Source organism: Phragmites australis, chromosome 11, assembly GCF_958298935.1.
Source record: "Phragmites australis chromosome 11, lpPhrAust1.1, whole genome shotgun sequence".
Lineage (NCBI taxonomy): Eukaryota > Viridiplantae > Streptophyta > Magnoliopsida > Poales > Poaceae > Phragmites > Phragmites australis.
In genome coordinates this window covers 7,687,716-7,703,184 of record NC_084931.1, presented here as the reverse complement: position 1 = coordinate 7,703,184, position 15,469 = coordinate 7,687,716, and the positions used below count along the sequence as shown (strand labels likewise).

Genomic DNA, 15,469 nt, shown 5'->3' with positions numbered 1-15,469 from the left:
CAAAGCTTGCCAACAATATTTCGTGGTCTTGCATTTAAGAAACAAGTGGCCACCATCTTCATCTAATCTGCAACAGAGCGGGCATAGTGTGTCTAGGTCAATGCCTCTCCGTTTAAGGTTCATCTCAAGAGGGAGTCTGTTGTGTGCAAGGTGCCAGAGGAACATCTGCACTTTGTTGGATGCTGAATTCTGCGGACAGCATTCCAATTCATCTTCAGATTTGTTGTCGGGTTAGGAACAGTTCCACTCCCGCTGGCACCACCAACTCGAAGTTTAGTAAGCTGCTTCCTCAACTTGTATGCAAATTTAACAGAGAAATTCCTTTAGGGTCATAGTGCCATGCCGAGCAATTCTCCATACCATCTCGAAGAGGAATCGAAAGAATGATCTAAACTCTTGAGTCATGTCACCAACTATAATTAGACAGGCCAATTACATGAGTTCAAAATATACCAGTCTCTAGCACACATGTGTGAGTCATGTGCCATGATTAGAATATAATCATGTGGGTCAAAAGCCTACAGAGCCAATCTTGCAAAACAAACCTAGCTCTTTCGCACTGTGTTGTTCTTGGGCAAAATATGTATGTATATATATAAAATTCCAGTAGAGTTGATCTCAATTAATCCCTCTATTTTATTTCAGCACAGTCATCCTCGGCATCTTAAGTATCAATTCCGCATCAATTATTCTCCATCACATATGTCAATAGTATGAATTCCACATTGAGTTGAATAAATGTTGAAGCCACATAAAATTCCAACAATTAGTTCATCAACCATTGTTAGGAGAGTCTATCTTCTATGTGTGCAGGGTCTTCGAGTTATACCACGTGATAACCAAGGATCACGCCACATGTTGATGGATTGTCCATTGCCGACCCTCCTGACAATTCATTCTTTGAGAAACTCAATTCCTTTAAAAAGACTTCGCCATGTGTATGAAATACCCTTCCGAGGAACAGCTTGCAAAACATTGCATTTTGGGTAGTATTTTGCCTTCAACACTGCAGCACAAAGCGAATCTGGATTTTGTAACACGCCACCCCTGTTTCGACAGCATGACCAAATTGAAATCATGCATGTAAATCTCTGAACCCGAGTCCCCCTTCCTTCTTTGGTCTTGATAGCTTCTCCCAACTTCCCAAGACAGCCAGTGCATTTTACTGTCATCATCCATTTGGCTCCACCAATATCTGCATATCATCGCGCTTATTTCATCACAAAGGCTCTTAGTTGAATAAAAGCGCACGAGATAGCATAAGTAGGAATGGCTTGTGCCACAGCCTTAACTAGGATCTCCTTTCCTACTTTGGACAACATTTTTTCCTTCCATCCTTGTATAGGCCTCCAGATTTTATCCTTAAGCTATCAAAAAGCTTTAGTTCTTGATTGGCCTATATAGATTGGTAGTCCCAGATACTTCTCATTATGCGCTTCTGAATTCAGCTGTAATGTTTGCATCACACTATTCCTCACACTTGTTCTTGTGTTCTTGCTGAACACGCCACTGGATTTCTCCCGATTGATTGGCCAGAGCTCACTTCGTAGAGGTCAAGAAGACCTTGTAGGTGTGAAGCACTAGCATGGTCAACCTTTAGCAAGATCAAATAATCATCTGCCAAGAGTAGATGAGATACACTCCGTGCATTGGGGCAAATAGAAACATCTTGGATTAGGCCATGTTGTTCTGCATGTTGTAGCAAACTAGAACATCCTTCAGCACAAATGAGAAATAGGTAAAGCGAGAGAGGACCTTCTTGCCTGAGTCCTCTCTAGGGTGTGATAGGATCATAATATTGGCCATTGACCTTGATTCTGTGTGATACTGTCCGCACACATTTCATAAGCAGCTGCACCCATTGATTGTTTAGACCCAATTTAATCAACGTTGCTTCTAGAAAGCACAACTCCACCCGATCATATGCTTTACTCATATCAAGAGCCATATAGCCGTCTTTCCCGTTCTCTTATTCTGCATTAATAAAGTGCGTGGCATATCCTCAACTATCCGGTTGATGCTAGAAGAAAATCCATCCATGCGGTCCGATAAGGATCCAATGGCACGTGGACAGCGCCTCCTGTCATCCAACCAATCAACCACGTGTAGTGCGCATCTGTGGCATGCATGCGGTTGCCTCCACTCTAGCGGTGCGATGCAGATCGGACGGCTACAAAAAAATGGCGCCCAACTCAAACCACACCGCGCGCAAACCGCCGCCGCCGCCGCCCCAACCGTCGCGTCCGATCGCCCGCGCCCGTGACTCCACGAACCGCCGTCCCTTCGAGCCATATATATACCCACTCGCAGCCGCCGCCCAAGGCCAGGCGCTCCACTGCATTCAACCGATCGATATTCTGTCACTGCCACTTCGCCGTACACTACCCAGCCTCTGCCCCACCGACCTCCAGCGAGTTACCGCTGCTATGGCCGACGAGATGTACGACTCTGACGGCGACGTCAGCCGTTACCTGCAAAGCCCTGGGCCGGAGTCTCACCTTCTCGCCGCGGATGAACTCGAGGCCACGCACGTCGGGGCGATCCAGCATGCGTCGGCCGCTCCTCAAGTCCAGGCCCGTCCGGCGCCACAGATGCCGAACGACCCAGCGCCGGCGTTCGGCTTCCAGGCGCCGGACATCAGCATCGAGCACCAACAGGCGCCGGACTTCAGCGTCGAGCACCAACAGGAGCCTGCTTCCGGCTTCCAGGCTCCCACCATCAACGTCGAACACCACCAAGCGCCGGTCATGGCCATCCAATCGCCACAGATGCTGGCACCCGAGCAGCAGCCGGCGTACGGCGTCCCTAATCTAGCGCATATGCAGGACGCTGGTGTCGACGACACACAGTCTTGGATCGAGGATATGTTGGACAGTGGCATTGGAAGCCCGTCTCTGTACGAAGACTTCATCAACGATGGAGAGGAAGAGGTTGCTGCTGCCCTCGGGGACATCGAGGACGGCGACGACATTAGCGGTGCCGAGGCTGGGCCGGACGTGTGCCCCGTCGAGGAGGACCCCGTCTTCGTGCCCTTCGTCCGCGGCCAACTGGACTGCACCAGGTGCCGCTCGCTCCGGGAGATTCTCCATGAAAGTGGTAAGCAGCATGTATCCTATATATGCATGCACGTGATTTTGCATGCGCGGATTCCTACGTACTTCTTTACCGATCATATTTCTTGTTCACTTGTGCAGAGAACCACAAGACACATTTCATCGTGCACGGAGCCGACCCTGGACAATTCCAGCACGCGATAATGGATCGTATGCGAATTGGTGCAGATGGCCAAACCCAAACGGTCGAACTGCTGTATCTTGAGTAAGTGACTTGACCAAAAAAATTACTCACTTCAAATTCATATTGTGCATGCACATACTGCAGCAAACGCATGCACGATATACACAGGTTTCATCTCGTTATTTCCTTGTTTCAGTCTCCGCAAGCGCACGCAGGAGTGGGTGCAAAACTTCATAGCAAACACTGTGGAGATGCTGAAAAGTGATAACAGTGGACAACTGCAGGACATATGCTCAAGCTTCGGTGCGGCCGCCTGCACGAATATCAACGCACCACTGCCAAACAGCAACGAGCACATGGAGCTCGAAGTTGATATGCTGAGGTCGATACTGTCCGCCCCTGCTGCAAATGGTGAGGAAATTATGTAATGGAGCAATTATTCACATTCATATATGTGTGCGAAACATTCTAGATTGTAATGACACCGTTATTCCATGTGTAGCTGAAGGAGCACCCCCTGAAACTTCTCAGCCGGTCACGGAGGCAGAGGAAAACACCAATGCTGAATTCGATTGGGCTGGATTCTATCCTGAAATACTTGAATCTTCTCATTGTACACCATACGATCCAGAGACCAGCACAGGTGCTCTAATCTACCCAAGTCTGCGAGACAAGCGACGCGAGAGGGAGCAAGCGAGGCTTTCTACACTCTCCATAGATGATGCAACGAAGTACTTTAAGAAGAGCAAGGAAGATGATGCCAAAGAAATAAATTTGTCATCAGCATCGTTCAAACTTCTTTGCCGCAAAGATAACTCATACCGCATACACGCGCGCAGAGTATGTCTTTCAAATGCATTATAATTCTAAATATATGATGTGGATTTGTAATTCATGGCATTTGGTTATTGCCCCAGATCCATGGTATCAACAGGAAGATCACGAAACTCGAGCAAACTGCTCAGTATCTTAGCTCGAGTGGACTGTTTGTGATTAAGCAGAAGATGGAAATGTACAAGCATGAGAAGGCACAGATTTACGCTGAAATCATGAAGGGTCTGCAAGAGTATCAGAAGGGGGACGACGGTGCCGGTCCTTCCGGCACCAAATAGAATAAAAAATGTTGTGCTTTCGTATTGCTACCCCGTAATTACTTTGTTATAAAACACACTGACAAGCTCTCTCTCTCTCTCTCTCTCTCTCTCTCTCTCTCTCTCTCTCTCTCTCTCTCTCTCTCTCATTGTGTGCGCGCGCGTTCGTGTATGTGTCTCGTGCAGATGTTAATTTGTGGTGTATTCGCACATCATTGGAAGAAGCATTGTCTCAGTAGCGTGCAAACTAATTTACGAATGGGAAAGCAGCATCTTCATCATAAACACTGAAACTTTCATATATCTTCGTCAACAGCATGAAGACAACTTCATTGTACTATACTTTTTTTCAATTAGCTCACTGATGTAATTTTCCTTGTAAAACATTAAATTAAGGATTTTTTAGGTAAAAGGCACCTTACGTAAATGTGAAAAAATGAAAGCTAGATTACTGAAGTTTGCATACACCTAATTTGTAATATTAGTCCATATGTTGCATACCATATCTATATTATATAGTCAATCAAAAATACTTTGCACGAGAGCAAGAAATAGACTTAATAGCATGAAGATTACTTATTTACTTACATAAACCTACAAATTTTTTTATTCAGTACAACCAAAAGTGAAACTCCCATCAGCGGTTATGTTAATTTATGACTCCATTGTCTCTGAAAATATCATTAGAAATTATCACATTGTGGTTTATCATATTCTTAGTTTGCAGTTCAATTAAAAAAATACCAAAAAATAATGGTTTTAAACTTTGAATGAATTATAACAATGCTAGCAGATTAGAAATTGATACGAGCCTCCCATTATACTTGTCTCTTTTTTAAGCCTTGACTCTGGATTTTATCCCATCTGAAAATTCTCATTACTTCAAAAGTGCATACACTATTCTGGCAGCCACGGTAGGGCATGCACATACCTACTTCGCGATCTAGAACATATATTTGTCGGAGAGAGAAAAATACCATTATTGGTTTCTCTAGATATCTTAATCCTGAGAAAATATCTTAAGTACGTGACCCATATCTTTAGATAAATTCTTGTGCAATGGAGACTTTTCAAGTGAGCAATTTCATCAGAGTAATCTCCGATCACAGCGTCATCCACATATACTATCGAAGTTGCAATACTCCTGAGGAGTTTGTAGAATAAGGTATAGCCTCCATTAATTGCTCTGGTTATAGCCTTTTTTTAACATAGATCGTCAAAATTTGGCAAACAGACCTGAGATGGTTGCTTGAAGCCATACAATAAACTAGGATGGCGAAGAACCTGAAGTCCAAGTTCACAACACATGATATAATTATCCTTGTAGAATTCATGTTTACCACAAGAGCAAATGTCTCCTTGTAATCAATTTTGTATGATTCAGTCTCCCTTTGACACAAGATAAGCATTGTATCTATCCACATTCACTACTATAGAATCTATTTAGTGGGACGTTCCTATACAGACGATTCTATAAATCCGTTTGTGCAAATATTATCACAGACGGTTCAATACTGAAACCGTATGAGAAAATGACGAGAAGTTGTTCCAACATGGTGGGACGCTCCAGTATAGACGGCTTTAGTTTGGAATCATCTGTAAGTACAGACGATTCCAAACCGAAGATGTTTGTACTGATAGTAAGTACAGACGATTTCAAACTTGAAACCGTCTCTACTATTATAGCCCATCAAAACCTAAATTTGGCCTGATTAAACCACCGAAATCCCATCACACTATAGAAAGGGCTTTTAACCTCACGCCACCACCCTCCTCGATGCCATCACCTAGGGTTGTTGCCTTTTAACCTCATGCCACCACCTCCTCTCGATGCCATCACCTCGACCCTCCGCCACCGCCGAAGAAGGAGATTCGGCCATCTCCTACCATGGTCGCGACTCCATTCCTTCTCCCCTAGCTTCTCTTCCTCCTTGCCTTACGCCACCACCCTCCTCTCGATGCCATCACCTAGGGTTGTTGCCTTTTAACCTCATGCCACCACCTCCTCCCGATGCCATCACCTCGACCCTAAGCCACCGCCGAAGAAGGAGATTCGGCCATCTCCTACCATGGTCGCGACTCCATTCCTTCTCCCCTAGCTTCTCTTCCTCCTTGCCTTGCCTGTGAAGCTAACCTCTTCGTGCACACATTTGTTTCCCCACTTGTTTCCCCTAGAGAGGTACAAGGAAATGGTGGAGTTCATGGAGCGTGTGGCGCATGGCCGGCGGCAGGGACAAGCTCTCCATGGAGGACCGCAATGTGCTGTTGATCACCTACAAGCAGGGGCGGATCCAGGATTTTAGTTCGATGGTGTCACCATCAACTCTCAACAACGAATATGACTTCTAGTGAACTAACAATACGTAGGGAAAGTATAATAAATCAATGGTAAGTACTAAGTAATAAAGTTAAGGAAACCTACCAATTTAGATAAACTCAGTGTAATAATTCAGACATCCGATAATTAAGCAATGTAGATATAATCAGATAACTATAAGGTCCAAAGCTCAAAAACTGGCATCACTGCTGATATATGAAGTAACCTGAAAACAATGAGGAATATGACATGTTATAACAATTTATATTTAACAGCACTACTAAACTTTAAAAATGTTATTTTGGCTGGTGCTTACCTCTTATAGAAGCATTTTACGATTACGATCTTCCATCTTCTGAAAGTGATCTATGACAATATCATTTGGGATTGTAGCTAGAAAGGCAGGCTCGACAAAGCAAATAATGCAATGATTCATAAACTTGTTACCAATACGATTACGTAGTATCGTCTTCACAATTTTCATTGCCGAAAAGCACCTCTCCACTGATGCGGTGGCAACAGGCAAAACAAGTACTAGCTTTAAAAGTCGATAGACCAAAGGAAAAGCAAGATGCTTCTTTGTATCCACCATCAATTTAGCAAGTTCGGTAATGGTGTTCAAGTTGGAAAATCTTTCATCAGCTTGTACATTGTCAATGTAAATCTGAAGCTCATGAGCAAGGTTCGTAAGTTGAATAGAACTAAAATCATCAGGATAGAGCTTAGCTAATTCCATTAAGCTCTCCAATTTGAACTCACCAAAAGAATCCTTGGGATTGAAAGCAGCCATGTAAGAAAGCAAGTTAGAATTTGTTTCATTGAAGCGGTCATTGAACTCGGCAAGTAGCAAGTCAACAACAGGGTTGAAACAATCCCATCTATAGTGTTGGTAATTAGTGTGGTTCGACTTTTTCCTTGGTTTATGACGATCAACATACTCTTCTTCCATATCTAACTTAGAAATACCATGCTCTTCGCAAAAGGAATATACTTTCTCCAATAAAGATTCCCAACCATCATCTCTAATCTCCTGAAATTTCTGTTTGGTTGACTTCACCTCCAACATGGCCTCCAATATATCTTGATCTTTCCTCTGTAAACAAAGTGATAGAGCATTTGCATATCCCAAGATCATCAACATCAGGTGCAAATGAAACACAAAATCAAAATCCTGAAGATAATCTATAATTCCACGGGCTTGACGTCTCTTCGTATCATTTGGGCCATCTTTTTCCACATATTGGAGCACATCAATAACAGATGGAAACAAGCTGTTAAGACTCTTAAGAGTCTTATAATGGGAACACCACCGAGTGTCTCCAGGTCTTTGAAGTGATTGCTCCTGGTTCAATCCTGTTCCACTACAAATCTGTCCACCACCTACTGCTTTCTTTACTCTCTCTTGTTGAGTTTCCCGTATCATGTCTTTCCGTTTGCAAGAAGCTCCAACCACGTTAAGAAGAAGAGATATCATGTCAAAGAAGTCACTAATATCATCATTTTTTTTAGCTACTGCTACTATGACTAACTGAAGCTGGTGAGCAAAACAATGGACATAGAATGCTGACCTATTCTCTCTCATGATCAGAGCTCTTAAACCATTGAACTCACCTCTCATGTTGCTTGCTCCATCATAACCTTGGCCTCTGACTTGTTTCCAGCTCAATTTATACTCGGTAAATAATTGATCGATGTTAGATTTGAGACATAAAGATGTTGTCTCATTAACATGAACAACACTAATGAGTCTTTCTTTGAGCACTCCACATTTGTCGACGTACCGTAAAACCACAGCCATTTGTTCCTTGTCTAAAACATCCGCAGACTCATCAACCAACAAGCAAAACACATCACCACCAATCTCTTCGATGATAGAATTCACTATGACCTGCACATAACACATTATTGATCATTCTTGAGAGCCGAAACATAATTCATAAAACAAAATAATAAATGAACCACTATTACCTCTGCAAAGCATTGAACAATGTCCTTCTGTATTGCTGGAGCCACCATTTGATGATTTTCTGGAGCATTTCTTAGCACAACCTTCTTAATTTTTTCATTTTGCTCTGCTAAAAGCTTCACCAACTCTAGAAAATTCCCCCTATTCTTAGAATCTTCTGACTCATCATGACCACGAAAAGCTAATCCTTGATGCAACAAGAACCTAGTAGCATTTATGGAAGTACTTAGTCGAGTAAAATACTCATCTTTTGCAACATCACTCTGCTTGTTGAAACCAACAACAATTGATTGGCTTGGTTTTAAAAAATTGTTGCATCTTTTCACTGCCGCATTATGAAAACTAGTTAATCCGCCTACATGAGTGTCTAATCTTTTTTTCTTGTTCCAATAAGAGAAACCTTTTGTAACAAATGCATCATTTCCAGCTTGACCTTCAATACAATCTCTAAACAAGTAGCAGTATAAGCAAAAAGCTTTATCCACCTTCTCACTATACTCTAGCCAATCATATTCTTCAAACCATTCAGGGTTAAACCGCCGTGGCTTGCCTACTATGAGTGTTTGCGGATAATTGAATCCAGGTTGTGGTCGGTAAGGACCTTTGATCAAATATCTTCTCCTTATCTGATCTTGTAGCTTAAGGCTAGGATATTCTTTGATTCTCTTTCGATCAGCCGGATCATAAGGCAGCTCATCTAAATTTACATCTTTTGGCGACAATATTAAAGAAGAATGAGTAGTAACATTGATGTTTGATACAACTCGATTTGCACGTGAAGTCCCTTCATCACTAGCAGGTGGTAATTTTCTTTTTAAGAATCGTTCCATCATGTTCATACTACCTGTCCATTTGGAGAAATTAAATTGTAAAGTAGTAAACAAAAGTTACTACATACACTAATACTGTAATACATATATGCTGATATGCACAAGTAAAAAGCAGCACCACTACTTTTCTTACCGGAACCTGACATCGTTGATTAGGAGCTCCGCCTGCTCCAATGACCAACAGCCTAGCCTGCTATACACCAGGTCACCAACGAAGAACAGCCTCAAAATCTCCAGAAATCCCCAGTCCCAAATCCTAAGAGATTATTGATTTATTAGAGATTACTTCGAGATTAAGTAAATTAATCGGGTGGCCCGCTTGGCTGCCTCGGCAGGTAGGAGGGATCAAAATCCATATGCAAATCAGATGAGGAATTGGGGATTTCGGTGGGTTAGGGCAAAAAGACCCTCACCTGATTGCTCCTAGCTGCTCGGTTTGCTTGTGCCGCTACGGCGCTATGCGTCTTCGTCCAGAAACAGAGACGCTGAGACCTGACGTGAAAGGCAAATAGGCTGCAAAGAGCAACTCAGGGACAAATGGGCTGAGATGCTTAGTTTTGGGCTGCCAACCTGCTCTCCACATGGGCTAGCTGATTTAGCCAAAGCAACCAGACCTGAAAGCAACTCACGTGCTGAGGAACTAATGGGCCAATTAATAAATTATGGTTGTTTTCGTGGGATCGCTGGTGTCACAAGATTGTACATGCTGGTGTCACTAACTGTAAAATAGAAAGGGTACTTGGACTGAACCGAAAGTCATTGGTGTCCTGTGACACCACTGCTTGAACGTTGGATCCGCCCCTGCCTACAAGGACGGCTTTAGTGAGTTCCCCCTCCCCCTCGCTCTGATCCGTTGAGTTCCGCCTAGATTTGCGCTGTAGCGGGCTCAATTTGGGGTTTCCCACACCTAGATCTTGCGGGTTCCACCTAGATCCGGATGTGTTGCTTCCTATCTCAGAAATCACGATTTGGGTTTTCCATTCTCTGCTAGTACTAATGTTTTGGTTAATTATAAGATTGTCTGGCCTAATTTTCGTGTTTCTTGAGAGCGACAGCATGATTTATGCAATTGGAATTTTGGTCTTCGAGTGCAATTTCTTCTGTTAGATTTTGGCATATGGTAGGATGGCGACGAGAATACATGATAGGGTATGTTTGGGGGCAGATCTTGATGATAGAAATGCCATGGTGATAAGTTTGGATGGTTAATTGAGATGTGAATACATTTCTATAATTCTATGTCGGTGTGTGTTCACTGACAAATGGTGTAGGATGCATTCTGAGCAACGCAATGAGACATATGTTCATATGTTGGGCATGTAGTGACTATCATGCAGTTCACTCTTTTTTACTCAAGTTTCATAGTGTGCTTCGAAAGATACTATCTTTAGGATGCTTCGAAAGAACTAAGTTGAAGGTGTTACTCCATGAAGATCTGTGCACTCTGCACATATTTTAGTCAAATATCTTGTTTTAATCTCGCAAAGAAAAATGTTGTTTGAAAACAAATTTTAACATCATGAACCAACAGAAGTGCTGCCTTTGTCTGTCAAACACCTCAATTAGGTATTTAGAATTGCAATAAGTTGTATATGGCTCTTACAAACATTTTAGTACATAAGTGGAAGGCTTGCAGCTTACAGTATTGGTATTGCAATCTGGCTTTAGCTTCTGAGGAAAAAAATGTCAAATAAATGAAACAGAAATGGAATCTAATTAGCCACATATTATTAATTTTAATGTTCATTCAGATGTTTACTTCAGGAAAAATGGTTTGGAGCGTTCAGAGAGCATTGCAAAAGATTTGGAGTGGTTCAGAGAACAAGGGATTGCAATTCCAGAGCCGAGCACTTCTGGATCAACATATGCAGCTTATCTGACTGAACTGGGTAAGAGCAACGCCCCTGCCTTCCTCTCCCATTATTACAATATCTATTATGCACATACAACTGGAGGTAACTATAGATAACAAGGTAACTCCCTGTCCGGACCTAATTAAATCTCCATCTGGGTATGAAATTTTTTTGTGGTATCAGTGATTCATTTCTTATCTGCCATCTGGGTATGAAATTTTTTTGTTCCTCTATTTTTCAGTAATATGAGATTATTTAGGTTCCACACCTTCATGATGTAACTTAGAAGATCCTTATTTGGTTGCCTATGTTGCAGTCATATTTGATGAATCAGTATTGTATTGTGTCTTTTAAAGCTACTTGTCCATTTCTCATGAACATATCTTAGTGCCAATTAATTTATTGCACATATATTGCACGATAGGTTTGCCAAATTTATATCGTCTGTATATTATAGATTTGATGTAATCAGATTTTATTCAGCGTGATAGCTCACAATGGTCTAATGATCTTCTGGTTGTTAGCTAACCCTTTTCCTTTCAATTGGTCACCTTTCTGTAGGCTTTAGGGCAGATGAAAAACTGATTTACTCATTTCCCAACAATTCTCCAAGGTTCTGAAAGCACCATTGAAATGTTGAGGGGACAATATGCACATTCTATTGGCTGCTTTGATGAGGCTGATTTCCACTTTCTTGAAGCAATGTAGATGAAAATTGTAGATCTTGCTATTATAGTATTATAAACCAAGTCTGTTAATGTTCTTTTGCAGTTGATGACCTCAGCTAACAGAGAGCAGATCATGCAATGGATGCGTCAAGTCTATGCAGCAATGTCATATTAGCATGTTTATCTGACTTTGGCAATATTCGAGAATCATACAGAGGTGTAAAAAACTAGTGTGGTTTTACATATTTCATCTTTTATCTCTGTAGTTCGTGCATGTATAGTATTCAGTCAATTATCAAAGTATGGATCACAATTTTTTTTTGTGTTTTTTGTCTTAGTACATACGGTTCTAAATTGGAACCGTCTGTACTAATCATTTGTACAAACTGTTCTAATGTTTTTAGAACAGTTTGTACAAATGATTAGTGCAGATGATTCCAGTATAGAACCGTATGTACTAACGATTTGTATGGACCGTTCAAAAATTGTTTGTACAAATCAAATTTGTACAAACTCTTTTTTATAGACGGTTTGAAAAAACGTCCTGCACGAGGTTTTCGAACCGTCTGTACAAATCATTTTCTCTAATAGTGATTTACTTAAGGGATATGCTCAATTATAAAAACTAGCTGAATAGCCATCGCAATTGCATGGCTAGCTAGATCCAGTTGTGTTTGTTGGGTAATTCTAATCTTTAAGAGAATCCTCATTACCCAATTGCTGCATCGTCTATTGCTACATCGTTAATTCTTGTTTTTTGTTGACAACGGTGAGAATTGGTAGAATTATTCCTTTCCCCTGGATATTTTTCCAAGGATTAATTACTATGGTGTTTTGACACCATTCATACCTTTTTCATACAAAAAGGATGAAATCTTGGAAGTTATGAATATGGGGTTATAAAATTGACACCACACTTAACTTGCATTAACTTGATTAATCGATCTAATTAGTCAATCACATAAAAACATAGTTATATAAATACTGTGGCAAAGATTAAGACAAGTTTTTTTCAGACTGCAGTTTAAAATTTGGGGGAGAAAAAACAACAGATCAAGCAGGGAAATCTGGATATCAAACAACCAAGGTGAATTAAAAACTCTCTAATGGTACAATGGAGGAGGTACCTGGACGTTGGGCGTGCATTGGGCTTGGGCTCTATTGCTCCAACAACAAATCATGTCGCTAGCTAGTATGTCCACATCATATGGTAGAACTATTGAAGTCCTTGTTGAAAGCCATGACCACTTGATTATGAATGCATCAGCGATAGTTGCGTACGGCTAGCTCGAGCGGGCAACGAAATCACATGAAGCAGGGTTTCTCGGGACTATTATTTTTTGCGCTGCAATGCATACCAATGATGTGAATGCACAATCTGGATCTATTGGTTTCAGAAGCATGTTGCAGAAAGACGAATCTGTTGTGCTCACCTCACCTGGGGGACCTTGAGCGCCAACGCAGGCAATCGACGAGGCATTGAGATGTTCCGGTGGAGAGAGCACCGATTGTTTATTAATTTTGTTAGAAAATTTGGCCTCAACATTTTGTAATGCACGCAGCCCGGTTCTTATTGCAAATTTCAGCAACAAGCTAAGCTGTGTTCAGAGGAAAATAAACCAATACATAAATGGATAAATTATGCATGACAAAGTCTATTATTTAATTTTCCACCCGTGCTTCGCAGATAGCTCCATGGCAATGACATCCAATGAGAGGCATACTGCGCAGGTCTTTTTCTTTCCTCCTCATGCTGAAGCAATGCCCAGGTTTTCCTAAAAATAGCCTGCATAAAAATAGTCTGGTTCGCTTTAAAAAAAAATATTATTTTGATAAAAGCCAGATAGCTCAATATAAAGCCGCTGCCGCACCAAGATACTTTTGTTTTTATTTTTTCCCGTACCCAAAAGTCAATCAATAAGCATATTAGGAATAGAACTCGATGGGTGACCGGTGAGCAATTTGGACTAATCTCCAAATGGATCTAGCAAACCGAGAGTCAAAAAGTAGATATTGTATATTCTCATTATTGTTGCATAAACAACACTTCTGACTGACACTCTAATTCTTTTTATCTAAGTTTGCTTTAGTTAAAAAGACTCCATATTGTAGGTATTACAGAAAATTTTAATTTTTAATAGTAACCTTAAGCTTCCAAATACCCTAAGTAAGAAAAGTATATCTTGATTTATCATATTATACCACTACAGAAAAGGCCTTTATTATTACTCATATTTTTAGCTAGCAGTGATTTGCTAGTAGTGATAGTCTAGAGTATCACTGTCGACTCAAAATCAGTAGTGATAGTTATTATTATTAATTTTTATTATAAATCAACAATGATAATTGTTGATACTAAGAGTATCACTTAGTTTCAACGCACTGACGAGTTCATTCTACTTCTAATACACTAAAACAGAATATGGCGCTATTCTAGGCACTTCCGATCCAAACCAATTGGCCGGCCGACTGGACCACGTGATCTCCTCAACACCACGTGCCAGGCCTCCTATTTCCCCACCTGGGCCAGTCCTGCCAGCTCACACGCACCTGCTGCCCTCACCCATGTGAGCCTCCAACCCACGCGCTCCATTAGTCACCCTGTCACACGTGACTGACCATCAACAACTCGGAAAGCAAGTCACAGTCCATCAGGACGAAGGTACCATAAGTTCAAGACACAATGAATTTTTTATTCACCACAATCATGCAGGCTCCTATTTGCTTAATCATAGTAATTTTTCACATTTCGCACTTATCACAATCTTGAAAGCATCCAACTCATAAAAAAATTACTGAGGAATTAAGTTATAGCAATTTCTCATATCACGTCCTAAATTCAGTAATCATGTGATTAGGCTTAATCATGTGTCATTAGTGTCATGATTAAAATTCGAGGGGGATTATTTAGCACATTAGAGTAATTCGTTTAAAATTATTTGGATAAGAGAAAGAAAATTAGGGAAGAAAAGAATAAAAATTACATTGGAAATCCTCCTTTACTCTAACATGTGAGCCCCACAAGTGGCCCACCAGCCCAACCACACAATGGGGCAGCCCCACCTGCTCCCTCTCTCTCCTCCCTCACTCCCCACACCCTCACTCAGCAGCTCAGCTGCAGCTATAGCAGCCCCTCTCACTCTCCCACTCAAGCTCTCTCTCCCTTTCTTCGAAAATCTGAGCTCAAGTGGAGGATTCAAGGTATGTATGTGGTACCCTTAAATCCTCTAGCTCATGAGCTACTCATCTATCCAATCCATTTTTATTTTCGTGGAAAAATCAAGTAGTTCTTGAAGTTCTTGGCGTTCTTGAGCTTTTTGGAGCAAAAATGAAGTTTTAGTCGAAAATGACCTCTAGAGTCGTGTTACTAGTTGATGAGTAAGTTTCAGGACCCTTAGACTACCCCTAACATATTCCCTTTAGGCTTGGAAAAGATCGCAACTCGAATCGACCAAAAATCCACTCGAGAACAGCTTTTCTGGGCTCACCCGGATACTACGGGTTCAA

General features: G+C 41.5%; 1 protein-coding gene across 1 annotated transcript; it reads right to left on the bottom strand.

Moving 5' to 3' along the window:
• Positions 1–6,626: 6,626 nt before the first annotated feature.
• LOC133884270 (uncharacterized) lies at positions 6,627–10,090 on the bottom strand. Its single transcript, XM_062323619.1, has 5 exons — positions 9,855–10,090; positions 9,575–9,697; positions 8,614–9,455; positions 6,962–8,533; positions 6,627–6,871 (listed from the first exon to the last, which is right to left on the bottom strand). Exons 2-4 carry the CDS (start codon positions 9,585–9,587, stop codon positions 6,965–6,967), a joined length of 2,424 nt encoding a protein of 807 aa, XP_062179603.1. The 5' UTR covers positions 9,588–9,697; positions 9,855–10,090; the 3' UTR covers positions 6,627–6,871; positions 6,962–6,964.
• Between the last annotated feature and the right edge of the window lie 5,379 nt (positions 10,091–15,469).

Bases quoted from the DNA above. Each gene is read 5' to 3' on its own strand.
- LOC133884270 (XM_062323619.1), bottom strand. The intron at 8,534-8,613 runs GTAATAGTGGTT...TGTTATGTGCAG, and splicing joins TTGTTCAATGCTTTGCAGAG to GTCATAGTGAATTCTATCAT.